The sequence below is a fragment of the Nomascus leucogenys genome, chromosome 2, assembly GCF_006542625.1.
Source record: "Nomascus leucogenys isolate Asia chromosome 2, Asia_NLE_v1, whole genome shotgun sequence".
In the NCBI taxonomy this organism is placed as follows: domain Eukaryota; kingdom Metazoa; phylum Chordata; class Mammalia; order Primates; family Hylobatidae; genus Nomascus; species Nomascus leucogenys.
This window is the reverse complement of record NC_044382.1, coordinates 19944697-19964241: the sequence shown is the minus strand read 5'-3', so window position 1 is coordinate 19964241 and position 19545 is coordinate 19944697. Positions and strand designations below refer to the sequence as shown.

The following is a 19545-nucleotide window of genomic DNA, read 5'->3' as shown; positions in this document are numbered from 1 at the left end:
AGCACAGGAATATGTATCATTGACTTTGCCCACGTAAGCCATGCAAAGAAGAGTGGGAAGTCCACTTTCATCTCAACTCCATGATGTACTGACTCAACTTCCTCAAAAATTACTCGTTGGGGTCTGGGCTGTTCTGTCTGGATATCAAAGAGCAAATACTCACACTTGCCTGTTTGTGATTCACTTCTACTACATAATTATTAGTTATATGCAAAGTCCAGTCTACCTATCAAAACCCAGATTAACCTTCTTCAAATACCAGCTTTCAAAACTTAGCCAGCAGGATCAAGGCCACCCTCATGAGTCTGGCCCATTCTCCCTTTCCAGCCTCATTTTCAGCCTCAGCAGCAGTTAAGAGCACCAGCTCTGGATTCAGGGGGCCTCAGCTAGCCCACGTTTCAGCTTCATCATTTACCACCTTGGGCAAATTACTTCACTTTTTGAAAGCCTCAGTCTCTACCACTTTAATTGAGGATAATAATTACAAGACAGCCCACCTCATAGGGTTGTCATAAGGTTTGAATGAGTTAACCTACGTGAAGAGTTCAGTACAGAGTGGGCAAAAAATGTGAGATGATGATGAAGAGGAGGAGGGAGAAGAGAATTGGGAGGCCGAGGCGGGCGGATCACTAGGTCAGGAGATCGAGACCACGGTGAAACCCCGTCTCTACTAAAAATACAAAAAATTAGCCGGGCGTGGTGGCGGGCGCCTGTAGTCCCAGCTACTCGGAGAGGCTGAGGCAGGAGAATGGCATGAACCTGAGAGGCAGAGCTTGCAGTGAGCCGAGACTGCACCACTGCACTCCAGCCTGGGCGACAGAGCGAGACTCTGTCTCAAAAAAAAAAAAAAAAAAAAAAAAAAAAAAAAAAAGAAGTTGCTGTAGGAGAAGGAGAAGGAAAATAGGGAAGAAGAAAAGAAAGATGGTAATGACCAGCTTCCCAAATCCACTGTCTCCAAACATCCTTTGCATGTTCCCAGCTTATTTTTTTATGAAAGATATACCACTTACTTCCATCACCCAAACAGTTACTTGCCAAAAAGATCCATCTTTTGCATGAAGGTGTCTCTTTCTATCCCAGTCTACAAAACACTAACCCTTTAGCGAACTCTTCCTATCTTTCCCATTTATTATTTACTGCACTTTTCCTTGAACTCTTATCTTGATATATGCATGTGTTTATATATACAGCTGGGCAGGTATATACACAGGCAAATCACCCCAACTAGTCAATGCATCCCTTGCAGACAGGGACCTCATTCATTTACGAACTGGATAGACAGTACTCTGCACTCAACCCATACCTGACAATTAACTAGCATTGTTAAGTTTTTAAAGGGCTTTACCATACATTATCTTAATTATTCTTAATATCAACCTTGAGCACTAGGCAAGCAGACCATATTCCTCATTCCACTTTACAAACGACATAGCTGAATCTCAGGGATTCAACTGGACTTGAGACTTTGAGAATCCACGTTGATTGATATAGTCAAATATTTAAAACACCCAAACTACGCTTCAACTTTGGTGTTTATCTGAAATTTCTGTTCAGTTTGGCTAAAATATTCACTTCAGTCATACAAATACAGCCAAAGTCCCATAAAATCTTAAGTTGTGCAATTTCTTATCCCCAAGATAGAGGGTGGATATTTATTAACTTTACAGAATATTACTAGTCTATTTCCAAGTAAAGTTATTTTCCCCGTAAGACTCAGACCCGCATATGAATTATAGTAAAATCTCTCTCCACCTTCTTCTATTTCCAAGTTCAGAAAATGGCATCCTAATATAATAGCACAGGTGCCAATTTAAACACAGGAACATTGAAAATACTGCCAAACTTCCAGGCTTAGAAGCTTTTCTATTGTTACATGTTGGGCTGCTAAAAACACACAGAGTCTGAACATCTAATACGAATGATAGCAACACTATGAGAAACATTTTTAAAGTATCAGGCAGTCCCTTTTAACTTTCATTTTTAATCTGGACATTGTCCATTCCAATGGTCTTCACTATAGAATGTTGCAAGTATCATGAAAATAATAACAATTTACTGACTAACAAATAGACTATTCTAAAATAGTACCTTAATAATACTTTCCCCCAACTTTCTTTTTCTTTTAAACAGCAAAGATTGGATTCCACAGGCCGTTAGCTAACCAAATCAAGGAGAGTTTCTAGGATTCTGCCAAAGTTAAAAGGTAGAGGAATATGAGGTTTGACTTTATAGATTTGTTGCACATAACAGTTACTGGAAAAGCACAGCTGGTTTGATGATTCCGCCAGAAGATTTTGGCAAAGAAAGACCAAAGATATATTTTCTTCCTCTATCAAGAAATGATCCAATACATTGGAACTGGCTGGGATATACCCCTCTCACCCACCAGCCCACGGATAATACACCCAACAGCATTTGCCTCAGGCCCAGCACATAGTAGGTGCTCAGTATCTGTTGGCTTCTCCAGCTATGTTCAAAAGAGAAATAGATAAAAAATAATGAAGAATTAAAGATCTCAATTTGTATCAACTATGTTCATTTTAATTATCATTCTTCTAAATGGCAGCCCAAGTACATTGCTCTCTGTTCCTATTCAATATATGCACTATCTCGAAATTTTTATTACTTTGCCCCAAGGTCAATGAAAGAAACTGAAGGGTTGAGAAGAGGCCTCAAATCTGACACTGTCTGTGTCCCTGTTCCCTGGGTCCCCTGCTGCATTTCTCCCCAGAACTGTGGATGAAAAATGTGGGTTTGAACAACTGGTGTCCTGCTGATTGCAACTGTCAATTAAATAAGCCAGCAACACAGGAGCATATGTTCGCATATAAAATATTGATTAATTTCACAGATTGGGATAAAAATATATTAGTACTTGGGTTCTGCTTTCATGCTTAGTGTTCAGATATGCACTCAGTCCATTCAGATCTATTTCTGCACCCTGTGGGCTCAAGAGTGTTACTTTTGTGTTTCGCTTTTCTTTTCTTTCTCTGGTTACCCATGTTAGTGCTTCTGTTATGACTGACCAGCAGCATACGTTTTAGCAAGATTTTAATTACTAGGTCATTTCCCAGCCAACTTGCACACGGCAGGCCGGCAGAAAAGCCACAGTCCTGCAATCCATGCCTCAGATTTTCTCTTGTGTCCCTCCAGGTAAATCTCTTTTTTCTGAGGATGCTAAAATCATGCTGATGGCATCATATTCATCTGATAAGAATGATGACCACCTAATTTCTATAAAGTATCATTTCTGTCCACTGAGTATTTCAAGTTGCAGGGCTGGCACAGGGAGTTTGAGATGGGGTGCCTGATAGTGTGACGTGATACCAGGACTTTTTATCTTAACCCAGAAAAGCACCTTCCCATATATCACTGCACATGCCAACTAACTTACCCTTGGGATTTAGCATAGATCTGGCTTTTCAATTTGCCTTTGAGTAATGTCGTCAATTTGTTTCAATTGAAGCAGGTATTATATTACATGCTCAAATAGCAGGAGAATTTCTCTCCATGTCTGAAATCCAATGTGGAGGGGAGATTAGCACTGACTAAACAATAAGAAAAAACAGTGGTGAGGACCCCTTGTGTCAGCTACTTGGAGATCCAAAAGCTGCAGATGAAAACCTAACTTTGGCCACGACCAAATCCTTAAAGGATGGCCTCAGTTTCCCAAATGTGTTAAGTAAAACTAATAATACTAGTGCCCTCCCATGGCTGTTAAGAGCATTAAAAGAGATCATACAAAGTGCTCAGCACTGAACTTGATGCAGAGAAAGTACTTAACAACCGCTATCGTAACAGTAAGGCCATGATCACCCAAAACACTGCTCTAAATGCTACCATTTTATGGACGATGAGTTCTGTTAGCCCATGATTAAGGAACTGCAATGGAACCACATCTCAAAGTCAAAGAGTAAACAACCTACGGAAATTTTCCAAGTTTTGTTTCTCAAAAATGGATCTCAGACTTAACCTACCTTCCCTATTTGCCCTCCCTACAGCTTCTAATGTTTTATCCCCACATGGAATTTTGAATATGCTTTCCCCTCTCCTATTCATTCTCATTTAAAATTTTAAAAATTTCCCTGATTCTTCAGACTTGGCTGAGTCTCCCAGTTTTAAGCTCTCTTAGGAGTCTGTATTTGTACCTTATAGCACTTAACCATCATTGCAGTTTAAATCATTCCATGTGCCATTATTTGTCTAATATCGGCACATAAATACTTACACTCACGTGACAGTCTACGTCATAATGCTAACAACTGTCCCTGCCTTATCACCTCTGTAGCCCTATTGTCCGATATAATTGGCAATCAGTCACTAAACATGTGGTAGTGTTAAATAGATGAATGATCGAATAAGTAAACGAACTAAAGAGGAATCACTGGTGTTATTAAGATGTTAAGGAACTAAACAGAGTAGCTGAAAAGTTAAGAATTCTTCCAAAAGTTATGAACCATTGCCACCACACCCACGATGGGCTTCTTAGGTTGACAACTGGTGGCTATGTGGAGTCCCATTTCCTGGGTCAACCTAGCCCCCATTTCAGCAGCAGGCACTCCATTCTCTTGGGGGTTAAAATTAGCACCAGTAAGCTCCCCCTTTAGTGGGCTCTAATCATGCAAGGACCCAGGTGGATCTTGCTGACAGATGTTAAGGTTAGAAGGAAGGGTAGCAGCCAGATGAGAAAACAGAGCCACCCCCTTCCGGAGGTACCAGGACTTCCTGCCTTTAGGCCTGGTGGTTCCTGCCTGCCTGCCCCTCCCCCATGCATCAGTTTCAACACAGTTGCTGCTCTTTCTGTCATTTGAACTCAAATTCTAGCTCAGAAATTGATGGGCGATCCTGCCCTTGACAACACAATGTCAGCCTTGCTCAGTGTCCAGCTGGTTCCGTATATATTATCATAATGTGCTGCCTGGGTGGACCCTGGCTGATTTTCTCTCTTGATGCAAGTCCTCTTTGTAAACTAATTTCTGCTCTCTGACATGCAGACCCTACTTGCTTAAAAATAAAAAAAAACAGCAGCTTGGGAGTTTTATTTTTTTAAATCCTGTTAGGATATTTAAGTCTATTCTAATGGTAAACTGAGCCTAAAGGACTTTCTTTTAAAAATGATTTGACTCAAAAAAAGAATGTTTCCCAGGGTCCTACACTGTTTCCTGGTGACTTGAAAGAATTATTACTTCCCCCAACCCTTACAGCCCTCTCTAACAGCATTTCCCAAACTTCAGTCCTGATTTTCCTCTATCCCTGTACCACTTACACTATTATTTACTTAATAGTATTCAGCTGCTATGTTTGTTTAGTCAACTTTTTCTTCAACTTTAGTCTTGCCCTAAGCAATAATAGCTGTGAGATCATGATTTTGAAGTTGGAGTTATTGTTTTGTTTATGCATTAACATAAACACACAACCATTAAAAGTGTTTTAATGTTTTTCCTCCATTTTCTAAAATTATCTCACCTACTGCATGGGAAATAGTGGTCTGAAAGCTCACTGCAAACCATCAAGCCACTTGTACACAATACCCTCCCAGCTGAAGAAATCCAGGGAGAAGAATGCAGGGTGAGAGCTACCTAAGGCACAATGGCTATGTATGCCACATTTCTATGGCTTTTCCGGGCCTCCTAGAACCAACTGTTAACCTCCTGCAGAGATGGCCAAGGTGGAGGGAAATTGGGTCTGTTCACCTGGGCATTTTGGTAGCCACTTTTCCAAGGCTGCAGGTGTGTAGCCCCTCAAGAGATAGAAGAACCTCTCACAGAATTAGCTGGGTTCAAAAAACAAATCATCAGAGCTTGAAGGGCTCTTCCAAGACCCACCTTAATTGATGAGGAAACAGAGGCCCAGAGAAATCAAAGTACATACTCAAAGTCATGTAGTAAGGTAGTGGCAGAGCTTGGTTTTAATTTATTTCTGCATATATAACTGAAAATGGTCAAACAAAATTATTTCAAAATCAACCCCTGGCCACTGCTTCTAAATATCTCATCTTAAGAAGGGTTTATGAACAGCACATCAAAGCTTTCACTTGCCCATAAACATCATTTGAAGCCTCTGAAATTCTCAAGTGAGGTAAACTCCTGTGACAGGTAAGTATAGAGACAGCTTGGTTTGAAACAATCAATTAGGCAAATCAACGCAATTGGAATTATGATACTTTTGTAACCAAATATAAGACAAGAAAAATTAGGCTTAAAAAAGTTCTGACCAGGCTGGCTCATACCTGTAATGCCAGCACTTTGGGAGACCAAGGGGATGTAATTGCTTAAGCCCGGGCATTCAAGACCAGCCTGGGCAACATAGTGACCCCTGTCTCTACAAAATCAAAATAATTAGCCTGATGTGGTGGAGTGCACCTGTAGTCCCAGCTACTTGGGAAGCTGAGGTGAGAGGATAGCTTGAGTGCAGGAGTTTGAGGCTAAAGTGAGCTATGATTCCACCACTGCACTTCATAGCCTGGGCAACAGAGCAAGCCCCTGTCTCAAAAAAAAAAAAGTTTTTAAATAAAGTCCTGTCATTTCTGGCCAAAATATAAGTAGAAAGCAACAGTCTTTTCCCCCCAAATCTCCCCTACAACATGCAACACGCCACACTTTGTGCTTATTAAAATAAGTAAGGTGTGACTCACTCATTTATTAGCTCAACCAACCAAATACTGGAAATTTCCCACAGTTTACAGGTTTGTCAAGAAATTCATATAAGAAACTAGCCTCCCTATATCCAAATTGGTTTCCCATGTTATTTCTAGCATGAGGTTTACAAACTCTTCAGTATCCTAACGGTTGCTTAACTCATCATCTCATCATTTTCTCATGGACTCCTTCCTCCACACCTTGTACACGTGCCAGAGAGCCCATATGGTCAACAAATGATTTCTAGGGAGATGAGTTAGAACATTCTTGCAAATAAATAAAATATTACCAGCATCCTTATTATCTTGCCAGCTCCATAGAAAATGCACTAGTCATCGAATAAAATCAGCATTTTTTAAAATTTGACTAGCAGAATGTGTCCCAGCCACGGGAAAAATTTCCTTCAGGTTTCTGAAGGAAAATAAACTATAAACTAAATATACGTGATGTGCCCCATTTTTTAAAAAAGGTATGCTCTGGGCTAACTTTTGAAAAGTCTATTTAAGATACCAGCACAATTGCCTTGCTTGTGTTAAGAAAAAAATAAGAACAATAGGATAGGGGATGGAAGGAATTTCTCATACTGTAATGGATCAGAGCAGTAGATGAGAGTGCAGACTTCAGCATCAAGCTTCCTGGGTTTGAACCCTGGGTCTACTACTTAATTGCTGTGTGACTTTAGGCTAGTTATTGACCCTCTCTTTAGCCTTGGTTTTCCCATCTTTACAACAGGGTACCTATAGCACTCTGTGCCTGTCATAGTAGGGCTCAGGGAATGTTTATTGTTATTATTCTTAACACTGTTATTAGGCAGACCTAAGGTCAAATTCCAGGTCCAATTCTAATTAGCTCTGCAGCTTTGAGTAAGTTACTGACTCTTTCTAAACCTCAGTATTCTCATCTGTAAAATGGGGATAATAATTATTATATATCATGAGATTCGTTGGAAGACCTGATGAGATGATAAGTAAAATAGTTACCATGGTGCTGGCATATATAGTAAATGATCCATAAATGCTAATAGTTAAAAAAAAAACAACAGTAGTGGTAGTAAATAATAATAGAATAATAAATATTATTACCTGGTCTGGTTACTGTCAAGCATGGCAAAAATTCTGAGCACTATTTCTCCTTTGTTATCAATGCTATTGGTGGTGCCATGGTCAAATGAGCAGAACATAGATCACCTGCTCATGAACTCTCCAATCTGTCCGATGCTGAGATCCTGCTGGCTACCATATCCCCAGTGTTAGGATTTCTGGTGTTACCTGCTTTATGAATTACTCAGGGGATACACTGGAAATCAGTCTTCACTAACATCCTTGTGCGTTATCTTGACCACTTACCACATCCTTTCTATTTCAAGGAAAGACAAAAGGCATCGTCTCAACTGCTCAAAGTAAAAGCCCTGATTTGATACCTGAAAATCTGAGGTCCCAGTGCTCTATTTTATGACACATCTGGATATTCTTAGCCCTAATGTTCTGCTCTGGCACCTGTCTTCTTTTTTCAAGTAGGAAAATCAATTGGTAAATTGTAACATGCCACCCTCAGTCACAAAAGATGACACCAATATTTTTCTACTTAGCCTGGGCCCTTCACCAAGATGATCTTGCCTTAGTGGGCTTGGCTGGGATTCTGCACCAAAACTAGCCACAGAAGGGCTGTTGGCTGTGTGGGAAGCTATGCATCATCCATCATCTGCCCTTGAATGTACATTTCTGTCAAGAAGTTGGATTTATTTTACAGACATTCTTCTCAGCATCCTGGGAATCCCACAAAGACTGGAGGCAAGGCTAAGCCAATATGAAATGCACAGGCATTGGGGTGGACCCCAAATCCCCTGGCATGTTTATCCAGCGACCAGGAAACTATGCAAACCCTGAAATGCACATGGACAAGTACAAAGAGTACTGAAAGGATTTTGACAGAAACAAGCTATGTTTAAGTTTGAGCAGATTATATCCACTCTCTGGGTCTCTGTAAAATGAGAAAGAGTGAAAGAAATGATCTTCCATCCTTCACTGACTTCACTCAGTGTGAGCTGTGACTCAGGCATTGCCCCTGGTGGGAGGGGAGAGAGAAATTTGGGAGGGTATATTTTTCTCTGTGGTTTTAGTTTATTTTCACTCATTAAGTTTTGGTGGAGTAATATACATTTTAATGGGTCAAATAATGCAGCAGTCCTCTACTCTAAAGACCATGAAAAGTTGAGGGTCTCTACAAATTTGAAAAGATGTCAAAAGGTACACTCTTTCTAAGCCACTTATGAAAAAGTAAATCAATGATACAAAGCCATCTGAAAAAAAAAAAAAAGGAAAAAGGACTCTTAAAATGTTTGACTTTCTATAAAGAACACATGCACTATTGATACAATAAGGAGTAATTAGGGGGACAGCTCCAAAGCACAGCCAACTCCCTGGTGAGTTTCCAAAGTCCAGCAGCAAAGAGCAAAGTTATAAGCAGGTCTGAGCAATCTTGCCCTGGGCTTTCATGGGATCTGAGGAGCCCATGTAATTGCAACGGAGTTCATCAAAGCCCTGCTTGACCTCCTCCCCACTTCGCAATTGCCACCGAGACCATGGCCTGACCAGCCCACTTTGGCCTGCATGATGTAGCCCTCACTGCCACTCTAGTCTCATCTCCTGCCACTCCTCCCTTGCCTGGGAGCAACAGGAGCCCTCTCAGTCTCCTTTTGTTCCTGGAATTCACCTAAGCAAAACAACCCTTGCACACAGTTTCCTATACCTGGCAATTTTTTTTGTCCCTTTTGCCCAGTGGTATGGTTTGAATAGATGAATGGTTCAATGTCCCTACCAAAATTCATGTTGAAATGTAATTGCAGATTCAACAGTATTAAGAGGTAGGACCTTTAAGAAGTGATTAGGTCATGGGAGCTCTACCTTCCTGAACAGACTAATTCCATTATTGTGGGAGTGGGGTAGTTATAAAAGTGAGCTCTCTTCACCCACACTTGCTTGCCTTTCCACCTTTCCACAATGGGATGATGCAGCCTGGAAGCCCTCACCAGTGCTGGCATCATGCCCTTGGACTTCTCAGCCTCCAGAACCGTAAGACATAAACTCCTTTCCTCAAAAATTACCCAGTCTGTTAAAGCAACAGAAAACAGACTAAGACACCTAGTAAAAACCTACTCATCTCTTTGGTTTTGGCATAAATGAGATTTCCTCAAACAAGGCTTCCCTGACACTTCATTACTCTCCTCGCTTTTGTGGTCCGCCTTTGATGCACCATTCTAATTTTGCTTAGTACCTCTCCTCGCTATTTACACTGTCATACACTTTGCTTAGTACCTCTCCTTGCTATTCACATCATATATTCTGTGAAGACAAGGACTGAGTCTGCATTATCCTACTGCACCTAGCTTAATGTCTGGCATGTAGTGCATGCTCAGTATGAATGAGCGATTTCAAGTCCACCTTATTGACACCTTATCCCTTGGCTGGAGATCCAAAGGAAGGATTCTATTAGAAAATGCCAGTGGATTTCTCTGTTCCCAGAAAGCCCTATTTCTCCAAAGTCACCTCCTGCAGAAAGTCATGTGCCAATAGCTTCAGTTCAGAGCACCATAAAATAGTACATGCTAAAAGGAAGCCTAGAGAGGACTCCACCTGGCTCTCACCGGACATACAAAACTGAGGCCCACAGAAGCAAAGTGACCTTCCCAGGGCCACTTCAGCCAGAGAGCCTGATCCTCCTTCTATCCTCTTGTTAGGACCATATTATACAGAAGGGAAAAGAGACAGGCTCAATTTGGGGTAGTCTCTCCAAGCTCAAACCGTCTTTCTCCACACTTCCGTAAAAACATAAAAACAAACAAACAAACAAAACCAAACAAACGAAAAACACATTTAAATGCAGCTGGTCACAGGAAGTCAATGGTACTGGACACCCAGGGGCAACTGACAGAAGCAAAAACTGCCTCTGTCTGGATCAAAAGGATTATAGAAGGTCATATGCTAAAGATCAAGAACACCACCATATTGTCAGGGACAGTTGTAATGTGACACTACAACCAAAAGGTCAGAATTCACTGGTGGTGGTGAATACCTGACTCTATTTCTCCAAAGCTATAATTACAGCCAGGAGGTGGGCCCAGTGAGTCTATCATCAGTCTTTATTCTTCAAAATATTTTGAGTGTGACCAAACTCCACTATTGTTTTTATTTATCTTGAGATCTTGGCACATTTATGTTTTATGTTGCAGTCTTTCTTATAACTTTGAAGGGAAATTTAATTGATTTGTATCTGATGCCCACAAAAGCTAAATTTCAATCATTTTCCATTTTTAAAAAGTGAGTATGTTTTAAAGAATCTATCTTAAATCTAAAAAACTAAGTAGGACCCCAGGTCAGAGCTCATAACACTAACATGTTTATATTCTAAAAACTCTTGACTAATAGTTCCATTGATTTTTTTTTCCAAATAAATATGAAGGATGTACATATTCAAACAATAAAAAAAGAAACTAGATCTAAAGAATACCCTATTGGGGACTTAATCCCACTCCTGGAAAGGGCTCCTACTGGTGGGTGAGCTCTAGAACATGCTCACATTTCTCTAGTCACTATGGAGGAGGCGAGCCCTCCAAAAGCCCAAAAAGGGGAGAAGGGAAAGAAAAAGAAGAGAGGAACGGAGAAAAACACATGCACACCAAAATAAAAAAATACATATATCCCCTTTAAAAAATGAGCATTTAAACTGCTTGTCAGACGGTTTCCTGACAAAGCCACTAGAGTGTATTCACAGGCATTTGCATAAATGCTGCCGGTGAGTTCACCATAGCTGCAAGCGCTAATGGTACATAAAGTAATTTAGTCACTTCTCCCGGCATTCTATGTCAGAATGATGAGCACGGGCACTTTGCCTTGTAGCATATTAGATCATTCGATAATAAAGTGTTAGCGCATGCAAGCTGACAGGGGCTGTGCACCACAGGGTTGTGAGGGCACCGCATTTTGCCACAGGGGGAAGAAACAGAGAAACTGATGCCACAGTTGGCCTTGAATTCAAGTAAACACAACCTGGAACTCAGGGGAACAACAATGCCAGTAGCAACAATCCTCAGGTCCCTCAATGACTCCCCAGAACACAGTCTTCATGAACTTGCCCAAATGACTGGAAGACAAGGCAAGTACACAGGGTAGCGCTGAACATAGCCTTGTGGCAGCCACTCAGCTCCTTTCATCCCGAGCCCATGCTTTTTCAAAAATTGGAACTGAGAGAGCAGTTACATTCTGAGGCTGCCTCTCTCCACAACTGTACATCTTCCATAAAGCTATTGCTTAAAGAAGAAACCTCACTAGGCTAAATGGTCCCATAAATATCCAGCCAAAGAAAATCTTGGTATTTATGAATGAAGAGAAAGTACGGGGGAAGACCATTTTCCACGATCTGTAGCATGCCAGGATTCACTATCTTTGGACCATGCAAGAGTCTATGAAATAAATTTGCCTTTGTCAACTCTCATACTTGAATTACAGGGTCATTTATCAGAGCACAGGGGTTTGCGAGTCCCTGGGTCACATAAGAAAGCCCATGCATGAATGTAAAGCACGATCTCTGTCTCTACTTACATGCAGAAAGGTGAGCCACAAAAGGAAACTTCCTCCAACAGTCTGACAAGCAGGATATAAATAGAGATTTGCAGAATAGCCCAAAATAATTCAGGCTACCTGTAAATTAGATGGTAAAAAGTCCAGAATGGGGGAGAACGTAGGTTCCCACAGGTCACAAGAGGAGAACATGCTTTGCGGTCTCACCATGTGGTAGCTGTTTGAAGGCGGTGGGGGCTGGGAGTGGAGAGACAGAGGGATGAGGGTGTGTGATTCTCGAAGTCTTTTAAACAGAGCATTTTGAAATAGGACTTTTCAACAGCAAAATAAAGTATTACCCTCACATCAACATGAATTAGCATCTAGGTCCACTCCCACACATTACCAATGAAAGACTTCAATAGTCATCCTTTGCTGAGTAGATATTTATGTGTCAGCCTGAAGTGTCTAAATGAGTGGGTGGTTTTGTGTGGTTGGTTGACTCACTCTGCAGAGAAGCAGATTTCTATGTTATTGTCATTACTAAGAATTTGAACATGTCTACCCTTTCTTTCCACTGGAGAGAAGTGAAATAAGGCTTAGGTGAAGGCAAAGCCCCTTGCTGAAGGAAATAGGACATACCTATGTCCCCAAGGATGGCCAACCACTTACACACAGTGAAATCTCACCATTTTTTGAATAATATCTTATAGTAATAGGGCCATCTGTGGACTCATAAACTGAAGCAGGTGAATAAAATGCTGACTTTAAAACTTAGAATAATATGATATCTCAACTGAAATATTAATACTCTTAGAAGAGGGAATATCTGAGCTGGGAGGAAGCTTAGAGCTGTGTTGATCCAGAGGGCTCAAACTGCTGGCCTGTGGCTGCATTCTTCCTAAGTGGCTTTTTTTCCCCCTCTCTTCCCTTCAGTGTCCAAAAATTTTGTAATTAGTTACCAACAATTAAAAATTAATTGTTGCCAAACTGGAACATCTGGCCCCACTTGGGCTCTCATTCCCCTTAGCAACAACTGGCTGGGGCCGAGGGGCACCAGAGCATGTACTTGCCTGTCTTCTCAGCCTCCACCCAGCCCACTTCCCTATCTACATTACCTGCCCCCACCCAAAGCACAGATTTTTTTTTTTTAACTCTCCTACAGATCATCACCTTCATTTTAACAACGAAGAAATCAAGGATCCTAAAAGCTAAAGCGACTTGTCCAAGGTCAAATAGAGGCCAGAGTGAAACTAAAGATTGAATTTGGGGTTCCTGGTACCTATTTCAAGACCCAGTCCTTTATCATGCTGCAAAATAATGTTACTGATCCTCATTGCCTAGAGGGATCCTTTAGAGCAGGCTATATTCTATGTTTGCTTTGCGTTTTTGTTGGAGGGATAATTTGCGTGGTGTCAGGAGCTTTCTCACTGGCTTCCCAAGAGCAGAAATAGGAGCTGGGTGTGGCCTGAGCATATTTTGAAAGTGTGAACCCAGATTTCAAACTGACAGTCAAGTCTGTCACCAGATTGGGCAGTACCTATTGCAACTAACCACCCACAGTCAAAAATGTAACTTCACTCCTTAAGCAGCACTCTCCAAATCATGCCCACTGAGTATTTCCCTAATTTTTTCCTCCTCCTTTCACCTAAACACCTCTAGTCACACAATGCCTTAAGTGACTCCAAGGGTATTATAAAGACAACATTACTGTAAAGTGAGGATCAGAATAATTTTAAGTACAGAAATGGAACTAGGAATGTAATTATGAGCAGGTGTTTGAAATGGCCTCCTGCAAAATGTAATATCCATCCATGTCAGCACTAATGAAACCATAAAGAAGCAGCTTTTGAAAGATGATGGTTTACTTTAAAAAGACTGTAAAACTGGATGTGGTGAAGAATCCCTTCTAAGAGCATTACATCTGGCTAATTAATAAAAAGTACAGTTCGTGTGTTCCATAAGCACAGGGGGAAAAGCCAGGCAAAAATGATGAGAGTGATGTGTTTATTAAATTGGGATGCTGGCAGAGAAGGGAGTTTTCTACCTTGTGAATTATGGGCAACTCCTGGCCCATGGAAAAAAACAGGCAATCAGGTGATAATTTGTGTGGTAGTGTTCTGAAAAGAATCTTGCTGACCCTAGCAAACTGGAAAGGGAAGTGAGGGAAATGGGTTGAGAGTTTGAAGCAATTGAAGAAAGTCTAATATGGTGACTGGTATCCAGCAGAGCCTCAGTCACTCATTCTTGGATGGATGGATGGATGGATGGATGGATGGATGGATGGATAGACAGATGGATGGATAGATGAATGGATGGATGGATGGATGGATGAGTGGAGAGGAGGAAGAGTGGATACATTACACACACATGCAGCACTGAAAAATTCAGGCATGCCCCTAACCCAACCCATGATTCTTCTGAGTGGCATTCACTTTCCTTGATTCAAATTTTTATCTGATTTCCTTCAGTCCTCTCAAAGGCACCACTGATTAGCCATAATTCTCAAGACAAATGGGATTTCTCCCTACCAAAGTCTACTTACAGATAGCAAGTTCTATCACATGGTGAAGAGGTGAGAGTTAGGTACAGGGCACAGGAGGGACATTTGGTCTGGGCTTCATATTCAGAAAGCACCTCCAACCTCAACATTGAACCTGATCTCCAAATGAAGTTCAACAGGTAGTCACTGAGATACACCAGGAGGATGGTAAAGAGGATGGGTTCATTATAAAACCTCAATGGTCAATTATAAATATGTCAAATATATCACAATTTTAGTGATACCAAATTGTGTGGCCTTTCCTTATTTTTCCCTTGGATTGGCCTTTCCTTATTTTGTAATCCAGTGGGAGCTTAGAATAAAGCAGTGGCCCAGGCCTCCTTCTTTCTCTCAACCTGAAAGGAGGCAATATTAGCCATTTCCAGAGTAGAGAGTGGTCCCACAAGAAAGGTGGGCCTCAGAGATATTTTCCTGTCTTTAAATATTTGGCATCATATGTTGAAGAGAAAAAACCCTGGAGGACCAACCTTATTCAAAAAGACTTTTGAAATTTGCAACAGAATAGAACATGTGGTGGAGTGGAAGAAAGAAACCAAATATATTCACAGTTAAAGTAGCAATGCCAACCAATGAAAATGATTCGCCTACCATGTTCCAGATAAGAGGGCGTACCTTCCGAGGGGTCAAGCCTCCGAGCCCTCCGCCCATGCTTGGAATTATTATGGACAAACATGTTATCAGAGACTGCCAGGACATGGCCATCCACATTGACTGTCGTAGACACCACGACCTGGAGACATAAGAAAGAAGTGAATGAACATTTTAATATAAAAGCATGGTGGGTAATAAACTCAAGTTAAATAAATAACAGCTGGGAGCTGAAGAAAATTGCATAGCTATTTCACATAATAACTGGTGCTTATGCTGTACAAGTCTAACAAGAGGAGCTATTGATGAGTGGGTCTTTGGCATGGAACGCTTTTGATGCAGTTTTAAGTAAAATTGCACAGTTTATAGTTATACAGCAGAAGGTACACTGTTAACTGTAATTTTAACAAGAGGATCTTTATTAGCATATTTTTTTACACAAGGGTGGTTGTGTTTCACCTAAATTACCCTTCAGTTTAGACACTGAAGCAGATATCACAGTTGATCATGCAAATAAAAATCTTTTGAATCTTTAAAATATTTCTCCCACTGTGTCAGGGTTAAGAGGATAGAGAAATGAAAAAGATTTCAGTAAGAGCTGGGATGCATTTTTTCTCTCCTGGGTGTCTTTTTGAGATTTCTTGTACTTTTTTCTTTCTACATTAGTTTGGTTCATCAGACCAAAGTCCCCCTCACTGCTATCACCATCACCCCATCCCCAAAAATTCCTGCTAATTAAGGGTCTTAGATCTGTTTCAAATTAAAAAAAAAAAACAAAAAACTGGTGGGACTGGCCCAAGGCATAATTTAGACACTGAAACCATCTCATAAAGTGACTGTGAACCCAGTTTGCCAGAAGAGACACAGGCAAAGATGTTGTCTCAGAGAACTTTGACTAAAACAATGAGAAGAAATGACCTACACTTCTCCTTATATTAAATGGGGAAAGGGATTAAAACTGAAACCCACAGAGATATGTTTATTCATGCGACCTCTTACAACCAAATATAATAATTGTCTGTAATTGCAGCTTCAGCTCCCACCTCATGCTTTGACACGGGAAACAGCAATCAGCCCGCTCCCGTTTAATCCACCTATTATGTTGACTAATTAACTTTGCTCGACAGTTTATTTCTTCCTCCATTATCAGCCCCTGTCAGCCGCAAGCACCCTGCAGCATAGGGGAAACCTCAGGCTCTTTGATTGATCACCGATAGATTGACATGCAGATTAATTTAATTAGAATCACCTCACTTGAGAAATGAAAGACAATGGCAAGAGGGCTAATAGATCTGCTCTCATAATGAGGCGAGCCTCCAGAGCGAAGGCTGAGGATTTCTGATTTATTTTGCTCAATTCCCCAGTTCCTTGGAAAGACTCTTGCTTTAATTGTTCTTGGTTTTGAGAGGCATTAGCCTCTGAAGAGGTGAACCGCTTTACAAGGGTTGGCACAGACCAGACCGAGGCCTCAGTTTCTGAGGAAGCCTTTTCTCCAAGTTGGCTGAAGGGGGCATCGACTTCTGAAGAGTCTTGTGCAACATGTTTCATCAGCTAAGTTGGGCAGAGGGGAAAACGCTGGGCCCTGGCCTATGCCTGTGAATTGTCAGCTTGGATGCCAGTCCCCACCAGTCTTTCCGTACTTAAAAGTTCCACTGTCCTCCTCCTTGACCTAAGTGCATCCTGGCAAAATACGATGAATTTCCTTTCCCAGAGCCTCAAAGAGGCCCACGAATTGCAGGCTATGAACACATCACCCATGCTAGTAGCATAAGGTTGATTTTGTTTTCTAAATCTACTTTATTAAAATGCATAGGAAACAGTTGAGAGTTCAATCAGGGAATCAGAGTATTCTCCTTAGCCACTGTGAAACCCCAAATTCCATCTAGAACAAGTCATTTGGGGGATGACATGTAAGTTTGATGCAGAAGTTTGCAGAGTGGTTCTTCTCTTTATTCATGATTGACCAACCAGATCTGACACAGCCTTATGTGTAAACACAGCTTGTATGTTTACAGGTTAATTTAAAAGAAAGAAGAGAAGAAAACGGTCTACTATTTTGCCTTCAAAAACTATCATATGCAGTGGCAAAGTCAATTATTATTTAAGATAACAGAAATTCACTTTTCTTTTTAGAGAGACGACTTCTTAGGACTTACAATTACATAACAGAGCTGGGTCTTTCAAAGAAATTTTGATTTACTATGAGACCACAATTGAGCGGTCACTGGAGTCGTTAGCTGAAGAAACTATAAAAGGAATCCCAAACCATATCTGTTTTCAGTGTCAGGAAATACAGAAAGTGGTTATTCTAGATGTCTGTCTTAGGAGGAAAAAAAAAAACAATGACAATTCACCATGCACCTGTAAGACACAAGCTCTACAAACTTAAGGCTTAAAATATTCAGTATCTTTCAAAGACACTGTCATCTAATCCTACATTGAACAAAAATGTCAAAAACGGTTAAGGAAAAAAAAAACTATACCCCATATGTTTTTCTTTTCTTGGCAAGAGAAGAACCACCAGGGCCACATGTGTGATAGAATCATTTGGCTGAAATGCCAATCAAAATTGGAAAAAAGATAATACAGAGAATCTTCATACTTTTAATTTCTAGAAAATGAGCAGCTAATATGTTCCTCAAAAACTCACAGCACAACTTCCCTACCACAAAACAATTTCTCCCATTTCAATTTGGAAATATTCAGGATATATTTAAATAAAACATATGCTAAAATTAATCCACAGAGCGACTTGTAAATTAAAAAAAAAAAAAAAAAACCACTGTGAGATGCAAAAGGGGTACTGAAGTGTCCTTTAAAAATAGGCCCATGGTAGGAGGGAAAAGGGCCTTTATAGTTTACCACATGATTAATGAGGTGCTGACACATTCACACAGGCAAGGGGACAGATAGGCCTGCCAAATCTTCAACCTTCCTAAATTTTGTCAATAAACTACAGCCTAAATTTGAGACAGATAAACATTAAAAATGATTTTACCTTTGGACACAACCACCCTTTCCTTCTTTCTCCCCTTCTCCACTCCCCTGCCCAGAGAAACAGATGATGAGAATATGAAGGAAAAGATACGTTTAGAATTTCATGATATCTGTTATAATTACACCTTTACTTTCTAGAACTGCACTGTCCAATACAGAAGCCAAATGCCTGGCTATTTAAATTTAAACTAAACGACATTTTAGATTCCCTTTCTGAGCCTCAATAGCCACACTGAGCGTTTCATAGCCATAGGCGACTATTGCCTACTGCATTGGACATGGTGAACAGGGAATTTTTTTATCATTGCATAATGTTCTATAGGATGGCACTGCTCTAGAATGGTTTTGAAATAAATTGTGCACTTGATTCTTGAAGATGCCCAAGTTATATCTTCTGAAATAAATATCAGCCTATGTAAACAGGTTTAGATTTATACATGTATACTTTATCACTATATTTTTGGAATGAAATTTCTACTGGTGGCTTTGCTTCTTAATGTGGCAATCCAGAGATATGCTGATTAACACTCAGCACGTTCCAAGGTACTTTTCATCTGGGCCTTCCTTTCCAGTTGAGAGTATTTGTTATATGAGAACAAGAAGGGCAGAAAAGAAGTTTCTAGCTACCCATGGACTTTGGATATTTTACACTGATATTTTCAATTTCCTGGCTCATATCAGTGGTTCAGAATCTCCTCTGTTATATCCTTTTCTGGATAGATACCCCTAAAAGGTATTATTCCTATCCTGCTCTATTTAGAATTTGAAAGAACTAGACACAAAATTTCATCCTTGGCTCTCAAGCTTTCCTGGTTGATGTGACTTTGGCCAGGTTAACTTCTCTGAGTCCCAGTGTCCCTGACTCTCAATGGGAATAACCACCATACTTAACTCATAAGGTAACTGTGAGGCTTAAATTAATTAAAGTGGCCAGCATGGTTCCTGGTTCACATGGAGCACTCAATAAACATTAGTAGCAGTAATAGAGTAGTAGTTGTCACTTTGTGGGTGATGTTAAACAAGAAGTTCAAAAGAATGTGTCAGGTTGATAACCTGAAGCATCTTAATGACCATAAAGAAGACCCAACATACACTGTAATTTTAAATAAAAGGATACAGAAAGTGTTTCTTCTATGTCCACTGCTCAACACAAACGTACAATTTTAAAGACCTTTGTGCTAGTAACACATTATTATACATTTAG

The 19545-nt window shown here is 40.5% G+C and overlaps 1 protein-coding gene across 4 annotated transcripts in view; it reads right to left on the bottom strand.

The window, feature by feature from the left end:
• The window catches only part of EBF1 (EBF transcription factor 1), a 404123-nt gene that overhangs the window by 113605 nt on the left and 270973 nt on the right, over positions 1-19545 (bottom strand). For all 4 annotated transcript variants that reach the window (XM_030825784.1, XM_003268593.3, XM_030825793.1 and 1 more), the window contains exon 8: positions 15345-15486. In XM_030825784.1, coding sequence (XP_030681644.1) covers positions 15345-15486 — 142 coding nt within the window. The remainder of the gene's footprint in view (positions 1-15344; positions 15487-19545) is intronic.